This window comes from Corythoichthys intestinalis, chromosome 3 (genome assembly GCF_030265065.1).
Source record: "Corythoichthys intestinalis isolate RoL2023-P3 chromosome 3, ASM3026506v1, whole genome shotgun sequence".
Taxonomy (NCBI): domain Eukaryota; kingdom Metazoa; phylum Chordata; class Actinopteri; order Syngnathiformes; family Syngnathidae; genus Corythoichthys; species Corythoichthys intestinalis.
In genome coordinates this window covers 6279520-6303304 of record NC_080397.1, presented here as the reverse complement: position 1 = coordinate 6303304, position 23785 = coordinate 6279520, and the positions used below count along the sequence as shown (strand labels likewise).

General features: G+C 39.0%; 2 protein-coding genes across 2 annotated transcripts in view; one reads left to right on the top strand and one right to left on the bottom strand.

The window, feature by feature from the left end:
* Nucleotides 1-17329, top strand: part of rusc2 (RUN and SH3 domain containing 2) — a 34610-nt gene extending 17281 nt beyond the window's left edge. The window contains exons 5-13 of the mRNA XM_057832579.1: nucleotides 1754-1927; nucleotides 2344-2508; nucleotides 4535-4611; nucleotides 4685-4859; nucleotides 4937-5042; nucleotides 5117-5163; nucleotides 5314-6187; nucleotides 6268-6420; nucleotides 13460-17329. Coding sequence (XP_057688562.1) covers nucleotides 1754-1927; nucleotides 2344-2508; nucleotides 4535-4611; nucleotides 4685-4859; nucleotides 4937-5042; nucleotides 5117-5163; nucleotides 5314-6187; nucleotides 6268-6420; nucleotides 13460-13724 — 2036 coding nt within the window. The 3' untranslated portion in view covers nucleotides 13725-17329. The remainder of the gene's footprint in view (nucleotides 1-1753; nucleotides 1928-2343; nucleotides 2509-4534; nucleotides 4612-4684; nucleotides 4860-4936; nucleotides 5043-5116; nucleotides 5164-5313; nucleotides 6188-6267; nucleotides 6421-13459) is intronic.
* A 266-nt stretch (nucleotides 17330-17595) lies between these two features.
* LOC130913749 (C-C motif chemokine 4-like) lies at nucleotides 17596-23408 on the bottom strand. The gene is made up of 4 exons (XM_057832580.1): nucleotides 21924-23408; nucleotides 21736-21850; nucleotides 17957-18070; nucleotides 17596-17886 (listed from the first exon to the last, which is right to left on the bottom strand). Exons 1-3 carry the CDS (start codon nucleotides 21982-21984, stop codon nucleotides 17959-17961), a joined length of 288 nt encoding a protein of 95 aa, XP_057688563.1. The 5' UTR covers nucleotides 21985-23408; the 3' UTR covers nucleotides 17596-17886; nucleotides 17957-17958.
* Between the last annotated feature and the right edge of the window lie 377 nt (nucleotides 23409-23785).

The following is a 23785-nucleotide window of genomic DNA, read 5'->3' as shown; positions in this document are numbered from 1 at the left end:
CTTAAACCTGTTTAGATGAACACAAAGTCGATGTCGTTATTCTTCAACAGCTCTCAGTCTTCCTCTGTTTTTATTATTATTATTATTATATTATTATTATTATTATTGCTGTTCTCAACAGTGTGTTGGAATAAAACACAGGCGGAGGATTGATGGTCGTCACATTTGGATAAAATGGAAAGGACTTTTTCGAGTATATCAACACATGACGAGTCTAACCAAATGATGTGCAGTAGACGTGCTGGGGTCCACATTGTCGCGGACAGGAAGGTCGTTGATGGCTAGAAATCCAAGCAGTTTTTGAACGCGACACATGCAATACTTCGCTCATCTGCACACGACTGAGAACTTTCTACCTACTCCTTCCTTCCGTCCTACTGCAACTCCGCCCGACGACTTAAAAAAAATTGTAGTAGCTCCGAATGGGGCATTGGAAAGGAGAAGAGTCGGTGATGACTTTCCCACTCTATTGTGGGAACAATGCAAAATAATAAACAAAATAACAGCGGCATCCACAACATGCGGCCGCTAACTTCACTCACACGCCGTTCTCCCTCCCTCTTTGCTTGCTTCCCGCTACGTCACCACTCTGCAGTCTGATGGCCTCTCCAAGGCCCTGCACACAGTTACGGACATTACAATATTTATACTTTATATTAGGGCTGTCAAACGATTAAAATTTTTAATCGAGTTAATTACAGCTTAAAAATTAATTAATCGTAATTAATCGCAATTAATCGCAATTCAAACCATCTATAAAATATGCCATATTTTTCTGTGAATTATATATATATTCTGTAAAATGAATTGTTGGAATGGAATGATAAGACACAAGATGGATATATACATTCAACATACGGTACATAAGGACTGTAGTGGCCGTTTCACTCTACCGTCATTTAAATCTGTCTATGCTGTCCTCACTCCGAAGCGTCTACTTTTTCCAAAGCTAGACAGCTAGTGAACGACGCCTTAATAATCAGACTTCTTCCTTTTTCATCTGATTTATTAATAAAATGGCCTCAAACCATTGTTCTCTTTAGACCGTCTTAAAACAACCAAAAAAAAGTACACAAGCATTGCATTAGCAACAACATTAGCTTAGCACGCTATACAGGTTAACTAAACATAAACAAAAAGCGTCTCATACAAAAAATATAACATTTCGCTTACTAACATAATATGTACATTCTTTACAACAACCATACTTACGGACAAATCTTGTCTAAGGATCATATAAGCACAACAGAGACGTCATGCAGCCATATTGAACTGGCAAGAAATCAATAAACCATGTCACAAAGCGACCACAAGAGTTCGCTGTTAGACAGCGCAAAAAGCCTTACTGTAAAACAAAAGGCAGAATACTGTCTGAGCGGGACATGTGCGTTAATTGCGTCAAATATTTTAACGTGATTAATTTAAAAAATTAATTACCGCGCGTTAACGCGTTAATTTTGACAGCCCTAATTACAAGGTATGACTTTATTCTCATACAATCTTTATATTGTTAATATAGCTTACAGAGTCTTTAATTTAAAGATTTCCTGATGGTGTGCCTTGAGATTTTTTTTCAATGCAAAAAGTGTGCATCAGCTCAAAATGGGTTAGGAAACACAGCAGAACAGAAGTTCAATTTATTTGAACTGTGAATGTTGGCAGTGATTGAAGTTGAACCTTTTGTCATCTTTTTCTTCTGTAAATCATTCCTTTTTCATCTTATTCCTGTCACCTTCTCAAACCCCCCTCACAGCACACCACCTTTCCCCCCAAGCCTTGAAGTGGCGGGAATACCGGCGTCAGAATCCCTTAGGCGGGGAGAGACTGCCAAGCATCTCTTCTGCAACAGATTCTCAGCGTCCCCCCAGACGCAACGTCTTTGATTTCCCCTCAGCACCCTCCTTCCAGTCCATGGGACGCCATCATGGTGCGATTATTGCTCTTTTGCGGGCTAATTATGTCTTTCTGGGTTTTAGGGTAGTGATTTTTGTGCAAAAATATAATTTTTATGAAAAAAGTGTTGCTATATTGTGGCTCAAATGGGTTTGTTGGTCAGAATGTAGAACTTCTGTGCTAAAATAGGAAGTTTTTAATAAATAAATATTGCAGTTTTGTGTCCAAATATTTCATGTTTTTTACTGTTTTGCAGAAAAGCTGTTCAATTTTAGTGTTGAATCTTATTGAATCGGATTTTTTTTACTCAAATGAGGCGCTGCAGTTGACAGAAATTGTTTCTTGTAGTATTTATTCACATTTCGCCTTTGATATTGTTGCTGTAATTACCTTGTGACCATGTACTAGTTTGTGTAATTGTGTTTCTTTTATGTATTTTTTGGGGTTCAGTCAAGCAAATGCAGCAAAGTTACAGCGACTTCCTACCCGATTACTTTTCTCTGACCGAAAGACCGCCGGATGAGTTTTGCCTCTCCCCTGACGCCTCAACAGCTTCGTCCTTCTCGTCATCCTCCTCGCAGCCGCATATGAGTGTTGATATGACACACAAGCGAGGTAAGCTTTAACGCAGGATCGTACTTTGTCAGTTATTTAATGACTTTTTTGTGCAAAAAGTATTAAAAGTAAAACTAGGCCTGCAAGGACTGAACCTGCCCTTGCAGTTTGGCGCAATTCGGACGGCACCCAGCTCAGGGTGGGGGGAGATCATCCCACTCTTATCATCTCATGAGAAACTAACATGCCCACTACTTCCTTTTAATGGCGAACAAAGGGTCGTCATTGCAACTGACAGAGACATGTGGACATGGTGTTAATGTTCGTTTGCTAAGAACCCCAAAACAGGCACGTGAGATAGCAAGGGTCTGAGTTCAAGCAGTTTATTCATCACAGAGCTGTGGAGTCTGTGGCGTTGAGCGTCTGGGTGAAGGTACCAAAAGCACGAGGCATACACGAGATCAACAAAGCAAATAGGTCGATGATCAGATGAGTCCACACAGAAGTATTCACAACGCGTGAGGCCCCAACATTGTACTGAAAGAGACGATCCAGCAACGCAGTGGAGTTCTGGCTGGCTTACTGTTTATAGGCTGGTGATGGTGATTGCTGACAGCTGCCGTCGCTCCACCCGTCATGTGCTGGGCCTGTAATTGGTTGACAGACACACCCACACACTTGCCCAGCCTGGGGCCTGGCACATGGACCTTAAAATGGACCAACCTGAAAGGAGTGCTTTGAGCGCCTTGAAAGGTGGAAAAGCGCTACATAAGTATAACACCATAACCATAACACCATAACTGCACATGTATAAGTAAAATCAGTGACTTTCTCTTGCCACTAGTTGGCGCTGTAGGGTTGATGCAAATGACCCCTACAGGACCTTTCAGGATGCGACTTTCATCAAGCACGGGACGTTTGGCGCAGATATGTTGTATATCTGCCAAGTTATGACTGTTCAAAATTTGTGGTGAGACAAAAATGGTGACTGTCATTTTCACTTTCCTGTTAGGACCCCTGTGCATCAAAGAAAATGCAAAATTTTTCATCAGGCACCTGAACACATGTCATAAGGCTCCCCTGTTGCAGGTTTGAGGTCAAATGCTTTTTTTTAAAAAAAATTTCTGTCCCTAGCAGGGAGCGCCAGGCCTAATGAGTAATATTTGAATGCATTCATGTTCAGGCTGAGATACCTCTCATACATGCCAGATATAAAAAAGACCTTGGATCAGAGAGTTTAGTCATTTACTGAATTTGGAGTGTTGCCAAAATCAAACCCACTTTGGCACCCTGCCCAGGTCAGGCCCGTGAATGAAAAATCACCATTTTGATAACTTTAGATCACATATGTCTCATGAACAGTCTCACCAATTTGAGGAGGATCAAACTTACTTTCTAGACACCAATGTCTCAAATATGCACCTTGTTAATCGACTTAAATTGCATACTTTTTTCACATTCAATCCAATCCAAAATATCCGATTTCCTGCTGGGTTTGGGACATGGGTCCAAGAGACTTTTTGTTTCCATAGACTTCATAATGTATTGACGGGACACGGGGCGTGGGGCCGATCCATTGGGGCCTATCTCCGTCAAAGCTGACAGAGTTGAAACACAGACAAAGAGCTTTTTCCGTTTAAAATTCTTGTGAACAAATGCTTAAATCCCTGAATTATTTATAGATATGGATGTAAAACAGTCTCGATTCTTGGTTAAAAGCAAAAAAGAAACGTGTAGGTAGCATTTATTTTACGTAAATATTGCAAACTATGAGGCTAGTCAGTAAGGAAATTAGCGGCTGCCCTATGTAAACAAAGAGATAAATAATAAATGAATATACACTAATAAATGAAGCGGAAGGCGTAAATGGAGAATGTGTCATGTCAAAACATTATGAAGTGTATGTTGTTGCAGTTTTGCACAAGGTATCGCCTCCCCAATTTTCATCACTCTACGCTGAGAAAACTTCACCGAAAATCAGCAATATAGCGGAGCCATGAAAAGTGAAATAGCGCAGGCATACGTGTATGAAGGCATCCATGTTGTCTTGAATGTACGTAAAGAAGATTTCGTCATCTTTTTGCAGGTTTGGTGAAAGCTGTCAACACAGCAGTGGATTTGATCGTGGCTCACTTTGGCACAAGTCGAGACCCCGACGTTAAAGTGAGTCCGTCATGCATCCCTTTCCTCATCAGTCTGTCGACATGAACGCAAATTTTATTTTGGGCGGCATCAGGCTAAACTCGGCAACAGCTGGGTGAGTCCCAATGTGGGTCACCTGATCCTGAAGTACTTATGCCCGGCGCTGCGTGAAGTTCTCCAGGATGGCCTCAAGGCCTACGTTCTGGACCTGATCATCGGACAGCGCCGCTGTCAGCCCTGGAGCCTGGTGGAGGCCTCCACACAGCTTGGTAAGGATCAGCGGCATTCTAGTCAGGGACCAGAACCGATAAGCACATTGCCATTTGCTTATGTTTATGTCCTGCAGGACCGTCTACACGTGTCCTTCACAACCTGCTGACGAAGGTGAACCAGCTCTCTGAGCTGACAAGCCACAGCATGAGACTCAACGCCTTCATCTTCGGCCTCCTCAAGTAAGCCCTCCTTTTCTTTTCCTTTTTATGCTGATATTCTCAGACTCTTGTTCATTTCGTGACTGTTTTTCCAGCCTCAAGTCTTTGGAGTTCTGGTTCAGTCACCTCTTGACACATGAAGGTAAATTAACAACAACCCGAATGTACTCCTTCGTTTCCACTTTGCTCAAGACTTCATGCAGAGTATTTTTTCAAAATTAGTTGCCAGTCGTAACAAGACAGGCTAACAAATTACTAGTAGCTTACTCATGGGGTGTCCCTGTTGTTCCAGACATCATCGGCGCCCACTATAATGCATGGGGTCTAGTCCCGTTGGCTCTGAGTTCGTGTCAGCAGCTGTTCAGCGAGCTACTTCTATTGCTACAGCCCCTCTCCCTCCTCCCGTTCGACCTGGACCTCCTATTCGAGCCTCGGCTATTGGCGACGGGCCGCGAGCAGCAAAGGCGGCGCGAGGAGCTGCTGTGCACAGCGGGACGTTCCGCCACCCGTTCCACCCTGGAGCTGATGAGGGGCTGGGGAGCTGCCGTTGGGGACATGGTAACTGGGAAGGAGAGGACGGCGCTGAGGAGAGAGGGGACGTGGCCCAGGACCGAGGACCCCAAAAGGGAGAGTGTCCCGGTGGGGGAGGGTCACGAGTTCACGGAGAGAGGGACGGTTAGCCAGAGGATGAAGGGAGTTGGACAAGAAAGTGAGGAAAAGGATACCAGGAAGGATCTCGCAGGGAAGGACCCAACGGTGAAAGACACTGCGGAGTTGGACGAGGGACGGCAACGTCAGGACCGCCAGGCAGGGTGGTGGTACCAGCTCATGCAGTCCTCCCAGGTCTATATCGACCAGTCGGCAGAGGGTTCCAAGTTCATCAAGACGGACAAGCGAAGGACATCGGCCGAGCGACGCCGGCTGCCGCCTACCAGGGAGGGCGTGGTGGAGGGCGCAGAGTCTGGATCTGGGGGGCGGCCCTCGTGGATGGGAAGCCCGCCTGAGTCTGTCCTCAACCAGGAGTGGATCAGTCCGGCGACCGAGGTCCGGCCGGACACTGCCACTCCAGGGCAGGGGTTGCGCTGGGGACGGCTCTTCGGGTCCAGTGTGGGTTCTCCGACCAAAACAGACGCAAGTGAACCTAGGGCAAAAACTCAGAAGAGCAGGTACATCCAATACTGCTATGATTTTTAAGATTTGCCGCAGTCTTTCGTGTTATCAAAAGCAAGATTATTGTACTTTTCAGGCCACCTTCGGGCTGGCTCGGCCTGGACTCGTCTGTTTTGGGCTTAATGGCTCAGACTATCGGCAAAAAGTTAGAGCCTGAGACCATCAACCCTCCTACAGTTGAACCTCCGCCCAATGTGACCCAAGCCACAGAGGAAAAACTTCCAACATGGTATGAAAATATTCAGAAACTGTCTTGCTCGACCAAGAAGCAAAATCTTAACCTTTCCCTTTTAACGAACTAGTAGTGTGATAATATATTGAAATGGTGATATATTGCAATACGTTTTATTCCAATTGGTTATCGATATGCTCCTGCCAAGAATCGTTATATTGTTTTAAAAAGGTGTCACTGTTTAAAAAAAATAGGTTGCTAAAAAAATCTTCTACTAGAATAGTGTCTACGTTAGCTCATTGGCTGACATTGACATCCAACCTATTTTGACTGGGAAGGCTGAATGAATATTCATTCGCTGCCACCCTCCCAGTTGAAATGGACTGGATGTCTGCGAGTGATGAACTAATTTCAGTTCACAACAGGATGAAAAGAACTTGTTTTTCTTTATATTAGTTGCATTGTAGAATGATTTCCTGGCCCTTGTATAGAGAATTGATCTTTCACGAACTTTCCGTCAACGATGACGATAATGAAAATATTTAGTTAACTAACAATTTTTATGATGATGACGAGCTGAAAACGTGTGTTGGGAGACTAAAACATAACGAGATGGATGCCAGTTGTCGTCTGACTAGACGAGAACAAGATGAAAATTTGCCATAGTTTCCGTCATAAGCTCACAATATGTGACATTTTCTTACCATATGTGTAGTTAGCACAATTCTTAGCAGTGTTTGCCCTATCCACACTCCTTTTGTAAAACACATGTGTCATGTGTTGCTTGATAAGTTTTGTTTTCTTATCTTGGTTAGCTATGCCAGGGGTTTTCAACCCAGTCCTCAAGGCACACTGTGGGTCCTGGTTTTTGTTCCAGCCGATCCAGCAGAGACAGTTGAACCAATGAGGCTTCTGCTAAAACAAGCCACACCTGACTGCAATCAACTGATTGCACTTGTAAAACACCAGATTGGGGAAAAAGTGTTGTCATCTTGTTTGGTAAGAATGAAATCCTGCACCCACAGTGTGCCTTAGTGGAATAGGTTGGGAACCCCTGAGCTATGCCATATTGCTGAGTGATCGTCACACACTACTTGCAGCGTTAGCATAGCGTTCACATTAGCATTAGCATTTAGCGGGGTGAGTGTCGTCTTAAACTCTTGGAAAACTTTTTACATTCAGTTTGCGACATCCAGGTGAGTTTTAGAGCTGTCCCGACTAGTTAATGTAGTCGACATCATTGATGACATAAATGCGTTGACGGTTAATGAAAGGTTAAAAAAAATATATGCGTGGAAAGTTGAGAATGGCGCACGCTCGGTATGCAAGCGGGGAAAGTGCAGTCTCTTCAATGCCGTCACCCAGTTGTAATTTTGGAAGACGACAGGAGACGACAAGCTGCCAGTTTGTTAGTTCATATAACTAACTAACAACATTTTTTATTAAAGTTGCTAAGCCTGTCGGGATATGCAATAAGTCCATTTATCGCACGGTAAATAAAAATGAGGGCGGTAATTTTCACGGTTGCGTTTTCTCGCCACGTGCGTGAGTGCATCCATTTGTGCATGCGTGTACACGTGCATGTTGATGGCACATGAGACTCCAGTTCCTTCCACAGATGTTTATTGGTCATCAACATGCCGTAAAATTAAAGTTCAGACATACAAAATAAGGAAACACATCTATATTAAACACAGTAAACGTTAGCATTGCTACACAGAGGCTAATGGGGAAAAAAGACAACATACTTTAGCCTGCTATAAAACATTGGCAGTCTTCTCCAAAACGCAAACTTGCTGTTAAAAGGTGACATTTCAAACATGAAAAAATGCTGGTTAAAAGAATTTGCAAACAAAGAAATAATCTATTACTGACACCACATGCAATGACGAAAAGAGAAGTGCACTTTTTTTGTGGAGTGTAAAGCTTACGGTTAGCGGTTTAGCGAGCTTACTTCCAGTGAACATTTCAAGATAAAAGCATGTCATGTTCAACGTAAAAATAACGATTTCTGGAGTTAATCTCACATACTTCCGAATTCATATTCTACACTAAGAATAGCTTTAAAATGACACCCTTTATGAAAAATCTGATTGGCAATGAATAATAATAATAATAATATTGTAATTATCATTACTATTACATATAGTCATAGACTTTATAATATATGGACATGACACGGAGCCCAGGGCCGATCCGTAGGGGGCCTATTTTCAAAAACTTAAAGTTCAAATATTTTCAAAACCAAAGCTGCTACCGAGCTAAAACCAAAACAGGCACCCAGCTTAGCCATATATTATATAGTCTCCATGAGGAGCGGCATCAAAAAATTCAAAGTCGTTCCCTTATAAATTCCCGATTAATCATTTTTTTATATAAGTATAACAAAACTTAAAATGGCTATAAAATTCTCAGATTTTACACTAGATACACAAGCATCACCAAATGCAGAGATAATCACCTATATTTTCAGGATCAATAGCAATATTAAACATATAAGTTGTTGCCCAAAATAGCAACTAAAAGTTTTTTCAACAGCTAATAAATCACTCAATTTTCACATCAGAAACCTAATACTTGAGGAAAACATGCAGAATAAATTATAAATAATTTATAAACAGATTATTAAGTTGTTGTGTACAGTTGTATAGTTAGTTATGTAGTTGTAGTGAATGAGGCTAGCGGCCGCCTGACGTAAACAGAGCTTTTCTGGTGAAAATTCTTGTGAATAAATGTTTAAATCCCTGAATTCTTCATAGATATGGACGTGAAACAGTCTCGATTCTTGGTTAAAAGCAAAAAAAAAAAAAAAACCTGCATTTTGCGTTTATTTTACGTAAATATGTCGAAGTACAATGCTACTCTTTTAGCAACTGAGGCTAGCGGCCGCCTGATGTAAACAGAGCTTTTCTGACGAAAATTCTTGTGAACAAATGCTTCAATGCCCGAATTCTTCATAGATATGGACGTGAAACAGTCTCGATTCTTGGTTAAAAGCCAAAAAACCAAAAACTGTGCATTTAGCGTTTATTTTACATAAATATATCGAAGTGCAATGCTACTTTGTCAGCGACTGAGGCTAGCGGCCGCCTGACGTAAATAGAGCTTTTCTGGTGAAAATACTTGTGAATAAATGCTTAAATCCCCAAATTCTTCATAGATATGGACGTACAACTGTCTTAGCTTTTGTTTTACATAAATATGTCGAAGTACAATGTAAGCCTGTTGCAATATGCAATAATTCCATTTATCGCACGGTAAATTAAAATGAAGGCGGTAATTTTTCCGCTGCGATTTATTGCCTCGCGTGCACGTGCGTGCTTGCGGCAGATGTGCTGTTAAAAGTTCGGCTTCCTTGTTGCCAACTACGCAAAATGCATCTTCGATCCGGGTCCGGCAAAAAATAATCCGTTCCCATTATAACCTATTGTTCAACATATGCCGACTGCGTCAGTGCTCCGTATTGACTGCGGACCATCTCCAGCGTGCCGGAGCCCACCGGATGGTTTGGACTATTTTCTATTTTTGCCGAAGATGCATCCGTCAAAATGGGCGCAGCCGTGCCTGGTGTCAACAGCCCAGTTGCTTATTCACAGTTTAACCAGCGAGCATGGACGAAGAACGCTCCATCATGGAGGTGGAAAGTCACAAAGTCCTTTATGATGCAGCAGATCATTATTGTAAGGGCAATATGAAAAAGGTAGCTGTATGGTGACCTATTATGTGTGTTTTTCTGGCAATGATATCAAACACACAACGTGCTGACAACTTTGTTTTTTATTAACACAAGGCGCTAACAACACTTACTCAACCTGAGTCTCTCGGCAGGCTGTGTGTCTCTCACTGCTGCGTCACATGAACAGAACAACAACACCGTTGTGTGCGCTTCAGGGTGCCTCGGAAAACATCCAATCAGAATATTACACATGGAACGCCATAGCAGAAGCTATAAGGGGAAAAGTTTTCATTTGCCAAGTTATTAAGAGCAATTTAATTTTTTTCTTGAAAAAAAACATTTTATTTTTTCTGTGTTTCTGTGCATTATTAATATTGTTGTCTTTTACTTAAAAAATGCATGGTCTATTGTTTTTAGTTGTGATTTCTTAAAAAGTATTTTTGAATTTAAGACTAAACATCGCGTTTAAATGGGTGTACTTGATCTATTAATGTATACTGTATTGTCACTGTTTTATTGTAAATTAGTTTTAAAAAAAATGGGGGGTGCGCAATAATATCGCATATCGCAATAATTTATGAGATAAATTATCGCACACAAAAATTTGTTATTGCGACTGGCCTAGTACAATGCTACTCTGTTAGCGACTACGGCTAGCGGCCGCCTGACATAAACGGAGCTTTTATGGTGAAAATTGTTGTGAATAAATGCTTAAATCCCTGAATTCTTCATAGATATGGATGCAAAACAGTCTCGATTCTTGGTTAAAAGTGAAAAAACTGTGCAGTTAGCATTTATTTTTCATAAATATGGCTAACTAAGATGCCAATGCAATAGCGGCGGATTTCTCCCATTGATTTTTTTTTCACAACGTTTAAAAATGCATGCATTGTACGAAAAATATAATAATTACCTTGAATCCTCGAACAAATAACTCCTGAGACAATCCTTCCTGTTTGTATGTGGTACAGCTTTCATACTTCTTCAAATATCCAAGCTTAAATCCAGTTTGGACATGAGCGTGTGCGGTTTTCGAATGACTATTATTGAATGAAGCTCAGCCCCCTATGGTAAGGTGTGACGCAAAGAATGACGAAGTGTCAGGTCAATAGAGTTTTGAAGACTATGATATAGTACTATACTATAATATTAATGGTGAATAATTTTATTTTATTTTTTCAAGAATTGTTTTGAATATGATTGGAAAGGCGAAGTCAGTGTTCTGAATCTGTTTACATTCCATTCTTTTGCACTAGTTAATGCTATCAGCGTTTGACCTCATTGTTTATTTGTGATTTATTATTATTTATGTGTTTGTGTTTATTTGTACTTCAATAAAGAATTTAAGTGTTCCAAAATGTTTTTGTAAATTAATAAGTGTAAACAAAAACTTAGTGTTGACTAATCGGGAGAAAAATAGTCGTTTGGGAGAGCCCTAGTGAGTTTAATTCATTAAATATAATGTCCTGTTTTCCTGCTGAATGTGTATTATCATCACGAAGATGGTGATGTCTTTACAGACTCTACAATTGTGTGCTCATCAGTCAATGTTCATTTGAAATTGTTGGAAACCTTTCATTTACTGTATTTATTTATTCATTGACTAAAACTTTTGAAGTTTATAATTGAAAACATTTTGAGTAATTTTTAACTAAAAATAGACAAAATTTATCCGAATTTTCGTTAACTAAAACTAGACAAAGACTAACACATTTTGAAATGGCTAAAATATGACCAGTGTTGTTAATAACGGCGTTACAATATAACAGCGTTACTAACGGCGTTATTTTTTTCAGTAGTGAGTAATCTAATTAATTGCTTTTCTCATCTTGGCAACGCCGTTACCGTTACTGAGGCGGGAAAGGCGTGCGTTACTATGCGTTACTAAGTTGGTTGAATAAAAAAGTCAGAGAGATGGACTCACGGAGACGAGAGAGCAGAGCAGGAGTGGGGAAGACGCCGTCGCAAACGCGATGCTAGGTGGCTCCAATAATACCTGACTGTAGCCTACAAACTACGCCCACATGATACGGTAGATATCACATATTATAGAACTAGATGCAAATGTTAGACACGGCTGCATTGGCAACATGTTTAAGGACTACATGCGTTAGTAAACAGCCGCCATCTTAAAGCAGCAGACCTCTCAGGAAGGCTCTGTTGTAGAGATCCTTCCTAGCGAAGCAAAAAAAATAATTTTTTTTTTTTTAATCTAAAATTGTCCTAAATCGGCAAAATCTTGACTTAAATCTATCTTTAAATGATGAAACTGTTTTAAAACTTACACATGTTGAAATTAGACAGAAGGGAACTAATGCAATAGCGAGAGCAATTTTAACAACTTTAACGGTTGATTCACAACTTTAAATGACTTCCACACATAGCAAAGGTTACTATCTAGTTATCGCAATACCCTTGTGTCTAGTTAAGTGGAGGGTAAAGAATTGGGCTAGGGCCAATTGTCCCAAAAACCCTTTAAACTTCACATTGTGTGAACTTTTTTTTTTTTTTGAGGAAAAAAAACAAAACATGAAAATTATCACGAGTTACTTTGCCAAGTAACTAATTACTCTTAAATTCAGGTAACTGAGTTACTAGCGCAATTACTTTTTGGGAAAAGTAATTTGTAACTGTAATTAATTACTTTTTTAAAGTAAAATTAACAACACTGAATATGACTAAGACTAGGGATGCAACGATACAGTTAAGTCACGTTTGGTATGATTTTCTGCCCGGCCGTTCTTTCCGTTCAATCAGGTTGGGGGTCTTACCAAATGCGCTACTGCCCTCCAGTGGCCAGTTTTATTGCTTTAAACTGGATTTTCAGCATTGTGCTTTGAAGCTAGGTTGAATCAGAACCTAGAGATGTCTCTTGTAAAAAAAAAATGTAAAGGAATACGTCTTTGGGACACTGAAATAATTAGAAATAGAACGTATTCATACGTTTTGGGAGCAAATGAGTTGAATATGTACGAGTGGGGATAGGGTGTTAGCAAACCCAAAATGCTGCCAAACAGCGGATCTGTACGACTGTCTTTCCTCACGAGCAATGATCCCCGTACGCTACGGCTCCCGCAGCTGGGGAGGAGTAGAGGTGGGTTGCTAGCGGGGAGGAACCTTCTCATAGCTGTTTTATACAAGGCAAAGATGCGCCGGACATTATAGCGAGAGAGACATCAAAAAAAGTTTGGAAAATACATTTTGGGAGCTTTTTCAATTGGATCGAATGTTTTGCGTATTGAATCGAAGAGGCCGTATCGAACCGTTCAATATAAAACCGAGTATTGTTGCATCCTTAACTAAGACTAATGCGTATTTTCGTCCAAAAGACTAAGACAAGAATTAAAAGGGCTGCCAAAACCAAAACTGGTCCCAACAAGGACCTTGAACTTATTTTGTTTTTATTTTTCCCTCCCTCAGTGAAGTGCGAGCACTGTGCCACCATATTGCCACAGAGACGGGACAGCTAAGCTTCAGCAAAGGTGACATCCTGCGTGTGCTGAGCAAGGCTGATCCCGATTGGCTGCTCTGCTCTACTGGCGCATCTCGGGGCCTAGTGCCCATCGTCTACGTCTCGATCTGCAGCATGGAGGAAAGCCGTGGCCTAAGCAGCGGAGGTGACGCTGACCATGGTGGCGACTGTACTGGTGTCAGAGGTGCTCAAGAAGGTTCCAGCCCATGTTGATCTCAAAAGGAAACGGGAAGTGAAGGCCACCTTGACGTAGAACATGGGGCCTCCCGTGATACATGAGCATGCGACATCCAAATAATCAAAACCCAAAGACACTTGCACACCAACAGGACTTGTCATCGTACCGCTGTTCATATTATTATTATTTAACTGTTCTCTTCCTTTGATGAGAATGGGAGTCTGATCCATTCTAAAAATTCTAATGGATCAGACGCCCATCACTGTCAATGGCGAAGAATGGGTTAAGGTTATCCGTGTTGTAAATATCAATACACCTGGTTGAACTTGCTGTCCAGCACTTCCTTGCTCATAGGCGGGAGGGGCTAGCATGTAATGTCACAGACTGTAATACTCCCTTTTCCCTCTAGAGGATGCATCGAACACGTCAACAGGAGTAAATGGGAATCAAATTAATTGTTGATGAATCAGGTCTTAAATCTGTGAAATCAAACGTATATTGATTGTAACGTTGCCATGAAGGAAACGTAGGAATCCCATCCCTACTTCGTGTAACAATATAAATACGTACATCCTGTAATGTAACTGGAGCTAACCCAGGTAGCTTAGCATGCTTCGCTAAAACTATCGTCTCGCTAGCTGCCTACGGTGGGGTGGGGCACCAGTTAGAAGCATTACATATTTAACCGGGGATTCCTCCAGAAGCGATTGAATGTTTTTTTTTAGCACTTCCGAAGTTAGCATCAAACATAATTAATGTTAGAGTTGATTGATATAACAGAACCGTAACGTTGAAAATGCTACCTAATTCTTATGATTTTGTTATTTTGGGTGAGGGGAGATCAAGCCCCGAAGTTGTGTGAGTCGGAACACTTGTTCGACAGCCAAGAAAAAAAAAATAAGATTCTTATGTCACTTTTTTGCCCTTTATAATTAGAAACTTGCATTTCACATGTTAAATGGGAAGTTCAGAATTTTTTATATTAGGCTTAATCTTCAAGGAGGGTTTAACTAGTCTGTGGAGTTGATTTCAACAAAAATCTGTGCAGTTTGTCAGTTATTTGTTCGTTTCAGGGCTCTGGAGTGGCTAAGCTAGAGCGAGTCAATGGTCCCCTTAGCGTGCCAATTAGAGCTGAAACGAATACTCGAGCAACTCGAGTAACTCGAGTTTAAAAACTGATCCGAGTAATTTTATTCACCTCGAGTAATCGTTTATTTTGACAGCTCTAAGCATCACGTTTTGCTCGGACTACTTTTAATGCGGGACAACGCGCTGATGTCACATGCATAGAGGAAGACGCAAAAAAAAAAAAAAAAAACTTACTGCAACCGACAGCCACTACAAACTCATAGAGATCACATGTATGTTGAACTAGATGCGAAATGACAGACCCGGCCGCGTCTGGGCAGCATTCGTAAACAGCCGCCATCTTAATAAATAAAGATTAACGTTACTGTCACTAGCTCACGTAACGTTAGCCCTGCGGAGGGCTAGGTTTCTATTAATTATGACCACTGTCGATGCGTGGCTAACGTGTCTTACATACAGGCTTTAACATAACAGCGTTGTGGAGTGATGAGGGTGTAAAATAAAAACTCAATAATGCTAACTATCAATTTTAGCTCAGTAGTCATTGCTGGATAAAACACCAAGTAGCACTGGTCTCTAATGTGCTCCAATACAGCCTGTATCATACATTTATTTTGAACACTGCAAAAACTCAAAATCCTATCAGGACTGACAGTTTAGACTAACTTTAAACTTAACTAGAACTTTAAAAAATGGCTTGACACAAATAGAAATTCAATTGAAACACGGGGAAAAATCCTAACTTTTAAGTGATGTGTGTTATCAAGCGTAACGGCATTTTTAGGTATATATATATATATATATATATATATTTTTTTTTTTTTAATTTAAACAAGATCTAAAGGTTTTTTTGAGTGAAAGCAGTGAATTAGTCTTTTTTTTTTTTATTCTAGTTACATCTGAGATGCAATTGTTGGCTGTTTTCAACAATATACATCGAAAATAAAGACATTGATTGACTGAAAATGGTTCAAGATTAGATGAAATGTCTTGTTTTCTCATGTATATTTATAATTGCTCTTCACCTAAAAATATATTTGTTTTTTTCGATTACTCGATTAATCGAGAGAATTTTCAGTCGATTACTCAATTACTAAAATATTCGATAGCTGCAGCCCTAATGCCAATAAGAAACAACATATGCACACCATAGGCGGATTTGACTTTTGTGGCAGTGGGTGCAAAAATGTTGATGACCCCGAAACGCAGTGTCATCAATAAAATGAACTTACAAAATATATGCTCGAAAAGTAGCTTAGCCCATGCTCGTACATACCGGCATCCCAGATGTGGGTGTGCGTTTGCGTGTGTGTGCGCGTGCAGGTGTGAGCACGCACGTTTTTCTGTCTTACCAGTGGGGAAGTAGACGTCGCATTCGTTTTGACTGAATATTCCACCCAGGAACATTTATAATAATACTAGTCCTTCTCAAAAAATTATCATATTGTGATAGTTCATTATTTTCTGTAACGTACTGATAATCATTAGACTTTCATACATTTTAGATTCATTACACACAACTGAAGTAGTTCAAGCCTTTTAATGTTTTAATAATGATGATTTTGGCGAAAAAGTCAAGAAAAACCAAAAATCCCTATCTCAAAAAATTAGCATATTTCATCCGACCAATACAAAAAAGTGTTTTTTAATACAAAAAAAGTCAACCTTCAGTTAATTATATCAGCTGTGCACTCAATACTTGGTCACGAATCCTTTTGATGGAAAGACTGCTTCAATGCGGCGTGGCATAGAGGCAATCAGCTTGTGGCACTGCTGAGGTGTTATGGAGGCCCAGGATGCTTCGATAGTGGCCTTGGCCACTCCAGAGGCCCTAAACTAGCAAATAACTGACCAACTGCACGGAATTTGTTGAAATCAACTCCACCGACTAATTAAAGCCCCGCCTAATGTCAAAAATTCTGAATTTCCACTTTAAAACAGTTACCTCAAAACAATCCACAGTTAAACCCAAAAGATTTTCCCCCCTAACTCGCCGTCGGGCCTTTCCACCTTATTTGTTGCGTGGTTGTCACGGTTACAGCTCAAGCTAATTGTTAGCAAGCTAGCTTCTGGGAAAAAAGAAGGGAACTTTGCACTGTTTGAACACTTTATTGAAAATGTTAGCTTGCTTTTCTTGTACAGTCAAAACTATTTAATAATGCCAATGTGATTTGTAGTGTAAATATGTCGTTCTCATTGAGGGAGCGTTTGAAGGCGACACTTGTCGGGGACTGGTTACTCTGCCTTGGCCCTGCCCCCCCCCGCTTGTAAATACCTTTATTTTCTTGTGTGTATGTACAACGCTAACCGACTAATATGGCTAACTAAAGTGCTCTTGTGACACGCAATCATGTGACTGGTATTTATTTTTGTGGGAAATTTCCAAGTGATAATAATACAATACTTAATTGGTAAACTGAGTGCTGGTGGACATTTCCCATTTGATTAGCACTTTGATGCCTGAACAGCATTTACCCTTTGCAGAAATTAACTCACAAAGGAAAAAAAATGCTCGAAGACAAGTAAAAATAAAGTTTTTTCATTCTTTCTATCAAGGCACTTTTCATCATATACTAGGATATTAATTTTTCTAAATGTTAGCTGTTAGCTTGTTAGCTCGAGAGTGTGACTTAAGCAGGAAGTACGGCAGCCTTGAAAGGACGAAAATGTATCCAGTGTTTAAGGATCCTTTGAATTGAGAAGATTATTTATTGCATGGAATTATTTTTAATTTTAACTCAATAAATAAATAATAAATCTCCTAAAGAAGTACCTTTTTTTATATTTAGTTTTACATTGATTTCTGAAGTTCTCTCATGTAACTTATTAAGAGTTCTGAATTCTTCTAGGTTATAATTTTTAAATCTTGAAATCAAATTTAAAACCGATGTAACAAAAATACCAGTTTCAGTTCCACTTTAAAACATATGAGCCCGTCACAAGATGATTTTTAAAAATGAGGCTGAACTTTATTTTATCTTTTTAAAAAAAGAACATTTAACGGATATCAAGGACAAAACCACGAAATGGTGTCTATTCACATGCAGCCTATAATGTTTAAAAAATGTGATGGTACACAAAAACATTCTCTTGTTTTCTTCTCTTTACCTGGGGGAAAAAAAGAGACAATTATTCATTCATTAATAACCGCAACAAATACCATAAAGGTTTCTCTTACTTCTATAGCTTATTTGGCTTGTTTTTGTTGTCCAGGTAAGCAATGAGCTTTTGAACACACAGGCTCTCATCCTGTGGCCGGGCACAAAGTTTTCGGCCTTTACTGGTCTCAAAACTACAAAAAAAGAAGACAACAAAAAAACATGAGAAAATAATATAAATTTTTGTAACATTTTACCCTGCACTCCACATATGAAAATTAGAAGCATCACCACTGTGTTAAATAAAAAATAAGTGATAATTTGTAGAAACAACATGAGTTAATTACTTTTTGAATGCCCCTCGTATATTCAAGTGCATTGCTCGTACAGGATTTTACCAATCTTGTTTATATTTGGCACAAACATGATAGGACACACCTTTTTACGATTGTTATATGTGTTTTTCTTATTTTGAGATTTTTAAAGCTTAAACTAGCATCCAAAATGGCTGCCCCTCTTGAAGCTCGTCGGAAACAGAATTCCTTGTTGCAGAGGGAGAAACCCCTCTTAGGATTCACATCCGGCTGGAAAATATCTACAAGGATGATACCATAGACCAGGGGTCCCCAAACTACGGCCCGCCTCCACATTTGGTCCGGCCCCCTGAACAATTTTTTATTTGAAAAATTTTTTTTTTTTTTTACTTCTTGTTATTTATTTCCTGGCTTTTTCTGTGAAGAACCCAGAGAGGGTTATTTGGTTATTATCTATTTAATTAATAGTTTTATTATTATATTACATTACATTACATTACATTACATTATATTAACTTTTGTTCTGTGAAGAATCCAGAAAGGGTTATTTGATTGTGGCTTTCTGAAAAACAATATACATTTTTACATTTAGGCACTCCTGCAATCTTCACACTTTTTCTGTTACAAACTGACCCCGGCCCCTCATCAGAGAAGGGAAGAGTTATGTGGCCCTCACAGGAAAAAGTTTGGGGACTATATATACATATATATATATATATATATATATATATATATATATATATATACAGTATATGGCAGAAAACACTCAGGTGACTTTAAGTTCCGCTCTGGGGGAAGAAAACTTTTGAACAGGAGGGTTTTTTTTTTTTTTTTTTTTTTTTTTCAATGTTTTTTAAACAGCAAAATCCTATCTGGAGGTGAGAGCATGCGAGAGCAGAATTACAGACGCCACGACTTTAACGAGATATTATCGCGTACTTACCTTGTTTCGATCCAAAAACTCCATGTAGCATGTATCACCGAGTGTCAAGACACAGCTGTGAATGGCCACAGCGGGATTTTTGACAGATTTTATGGCTGAAACATGGTAATATAACAAGGGTCGCGATGCAGAAATGGCAGACATCAAGGAGTGGTCGAGATTTTTCTTTTTCATATATTTACCCTTTAAACCTTTTTTTTTTTCAATTTTTTTTGTTTGGATAGATTATTTATCATCTAACATATCGGAGAAAATTCGACAGTAACAAAAAAAAAATACAATTAAGCGATAGTTACGAAGTAGATATCCGTGACTTTTTTACAGACACCATTTTTTTTCATTGTGACATAATTTGTTTAAAAGTTTAAAATATGTGAGTGAATAATTTTTTTAAGTCGTTCTTTTTTTAAAAAAAAAAAACTAAATATGAGACATCAATTAATGATTCTAAGCTAAAAACGACAGACATTTTGAATAATAGATATGATTAATTACCTTCGTTTTATGGCTGGGTTGAAACAAAAGCGGTTGCGCGACATCTGTAAACGGGGGTCTTCAGGGTAAAACGGACAAATTAAAAATAGTTCAGGGGCTTAATGCGCCATGAATCTGCTATGGCAAAATATAGACATATTGTTCTATCAAACACAACAGTTCTTTTTGGCTTGAAATACAGCAGTTTATTTTAAAGAGGGGTACAAGAGCAGAAACTGCTTTTTCAGTCTTGTCTGTCTTTTCCACCATATATATATATATATATATTAGGGCTGTCAAACGATTAAAATTTTTAATCGAGTTAATCACAGCTTAAAAATTTATTAATCGCAATTCAAACCATCTATAAAATATGCCATATTTTTCTGTAAATTATTGTTGGAATGGAAAGCCTGATATATACATTCAACATACTGTAAATAAGTACTGTATTTGTTTATTGTAACAATAAATCAACAAGATGGCATTAACATTGTTAACATTATTGTTGGAATGGAAAGATAAGACACAAGATGGATATATACATTCAACATACGGTACATAAGGACTGTATTTGTTTATTTGTTAACATTCTGTTAAAGCGATCCATGGATAGAAAGACTTGTAGTTCTTAAAAGATAAATGTTAGTACAAGTTATAGAAATTTTATATTAAAACCCCTCTTAAGGTTTTCGTTTTAATAAAATTTGTAAAATTTTCAATCAAAAAATAAACTGGTAGCTCGCCATTGTTGATGTCAATAATTACACAATGCTCATGGTGCTGAAACCCATAAAATCAGTCGCACCCAAGCGCCAGCAGAGGGCGACAAAACACCAAAAAACACAAGTAACAAGTGGACCTGACACTGTGCTGTCATTTTAATCTGTTTGAGCGGGGCATATGCATTAAATGCGTCAAATATTTTAACGTGATTAATTTGAAAAATTAATTACCGCCCGTTAACCCGTATACAGAATCTGTATGTATGTATGGCGGAAAAGACAGACGACTGAAAAAGCAGTTTCTGCTCTTTGTACCCCTCTTTAAAATAAACTGCTGCATTTTAAGCCAAAAGAACTCTTGTGTTTGAAAGAACAATATGTCTATATGCTGCCATAGCAGATTCATGGCGCATTAAGCCCCCGAACTTTTTTTAATTTGTCCGTTTTACCCTGGAGACCTCCGCTGACAGACGTCGCGCAACCGCTTTTGTTTCAACCCAGCCATAAAAAGAAGCTAAGTAATTATATTTATTATTCAAAATGGCTATCATTTTTAGCTTACAATCATTAACTGATGTCTAAGATTTAGCTTATATAAAAAAAAAAAAAACGACTTCACAAAATTATTCACATGCATATTTTAAACCTATGAACAAATTTCGTCACAATGAAAAAAATAGTGTCTGTAAATAGGTCACGGATATCTACCTCTTAACTATCGCTTAATTGTATTTTTTTTGTTACTGTCGCATTTTCCCCGATATTTTAGATGATAAATAATCGATCCGACAAAAACGAAAAATTGAAGAAGAAAAAAACGTTTAAAAGGGTAAATATTGAAAAAGAAAATCTCGACCACTCCTTGATGTCTGCGATTTCTGCATTGCAACCCTTGTTATATTACCGTGTTTCACACATAAAATCCCCTAAAAGTCCGGCTGTGGCCATTCACAGCTGTGTCTTGACACTCTGTGAGACATGCTACACGGAATTTTTGGATCGAAACAAGGTAAGTACTCGATAATATCTCGTAAAACATGGTGTCTTTAATTATGTTCTCTCATGCTCTGACCTCAAGTTAGTTTAAATGTTTTTTTAATGCCCTCCTGTTCAAAAACTTTTCCCCCCAGAAAATTGAGATTTTAAGCTTTCCAATGATGTATCACAAATGCATATAGGACAATTTTGTAATTTGGCCCAAATTAGGGGTCTCAGAGCGGAACTTCAAGTCCCCTGAGTGTTTTCCGCCATATAGATACTTGAACAATACAAAATGAAAATTGAAAGAAACAATGAATGAATGAAATATTTCAGCAATAATGTGTATTTTAATGAAAACGATCTAATTAATTGATAAATACAAAACTACAAAATATCGGTCCATTCCATGAGTGAACACTTACACGGTGGCGCCGATTTTGCAGCCTTTTCCAGCTTCCTGTTGGAAGTAGTTGACCAGAATTTGACGAGGGAGGCACTTGTCACTGGTCTGCAGACAGCAGTTTGGCAGCTTCTGAGCTGCAGAAAAGAAAAGACCGCCCGACGTCAAGCACAGGACAACAACGGCGATATGCTCTTCAAGTTGTCTTACCTGCCAGCCGCTGGGAGCAGAAGAGCACCAAGAGGAGCAGAGCAGCAAATCGAGGGTTCATGGTTGGAGCTTGTAGGTGGCTATGTCGGTCCACAGGGAGATTTATATACAGTGCTCAACAGAAAGTAAAAGTAACATTCTTCATAATAACAAGCAGAACATGACGTGGGATGAATTGTTTTCCCCTGGAGCTCTTTTTCATTGCTGTATGGGAAATTCACTGTTTCCGTCCAAATGTCTAACAAAGACATAACGGTCGCCACGGAGCAAAAAAAAAAAAAAAATTATAGGGGACTCAAACCTCCTAAAACCACAGAAATGCAAAGAAAACTGCTCTTGGCAGTTATACCCATAACTCAAAATAAAACACAACAGGTTTTACATATGCATCAGGCTACTGCATTACACTTACTGTAACAAGGCATATATGAGAAACTGATTTTTTTGATAAATTTGAGTTCTCCCAGCGTGTGTATCTGCGTCAGACGAGACACCCTGCCTGGACTCCCGTTGTCTGTTCAATAGGCCGACATACGGATGTGATCAGCATGGATAGTTAGCTCTGATTGGTTCAAATGCACGTTTATGTGACAACATAAAAGAAGAAAACAACAACTGTAATTAATGCGATAAAAAAGGGCAATGCAATGGAAAATCAGATCTTTAAGAGAAATGAAAGAGTTGAAAAGGCTTATTTTATTTTATTTGCTCTGATGGGGAGGTTCAGAACATATTCCATGTTATAATGCCTGATCATTGATCCCTCGTTTTTCCCGGTTAATGGGGACCAGAACCCGCAGCCATAAGTGAAAAACCATGAGGTAGCACCCCCCCAAATAAAATTTCTTCTTGTGTGCAATGTGTTCATTCAAATTTATCATTGATAAGAGATACATATAATACATGTTTTTTCATTTTTTTATATATTATTAAAGTATCATTTTTATAAAATTGTATATAAATTTTTTAAATAATTTTTTTAAGCATTTCAAATGTAATAATTATGATAAGGTTTAAACATGTTACTGTCTCACCTAATTATTTTTAAACAAGAAAAAATGTAGACGCCTAATCAATTGTAAAAAAAAATTGAAAAATGCTTGTTTTTATTAAATGCTTCATTGAGTGAGTCCACTCAAGCTGCTCATTTACACACAATGAGTTGCCACAGCACTGTTTAACAAGATAACACTGGAAGTCTCTGGGTTTTTTTGGGGGGGCTATAAAGAAATACTAGAAAGGCGTCAAATGACCCCGATACCAAACTGACTACTTGGCTTTGTCATACAATTGACCACTCAAACAAGCAATCAAGCAGACAACCCCTCTACACACTCCTGTGGAGTCGTTGCCTAGGTGTGAAGGGGGGTTTCACTCTGGACAGCTGCAATTAGCATCTTGAATATTTGCAAATCCAGGGCTCCCTTGGCTGTGTCAACCACGTAGAAACACGGGGATGGCCAGTCGCCGTGTTCTACAATATGATTGAAATGGCAGCACTGAATGCATATGTGTTGTATCAGGGATGCACCAGACTTCTTGGTGGGTCTTGCAAAAGAATTGTCTCACTCTCATTTGGCACAGAGAAGGTGCAGAAGGAAAAATTGCTTCAGCAACAACCTCCAACACCTAGCCCAGGGAAAAGGGCGAAGTGTCATATGTCACCATATAAAAAATGTTTTGTTTTTATTACACTGTCACTTGTACATATATAGCTTATTTTGTTGTCTTTTTCACATTGGTTTCTTTATTGAATAAAAATCTTTTTTGTGTAAAAAACGACTTGTGCTGTGCATCATCAGCCATCCATCATCAGCAATATGACAATTATAGCTCCATAAATACAAGAAACAGTGCAACTA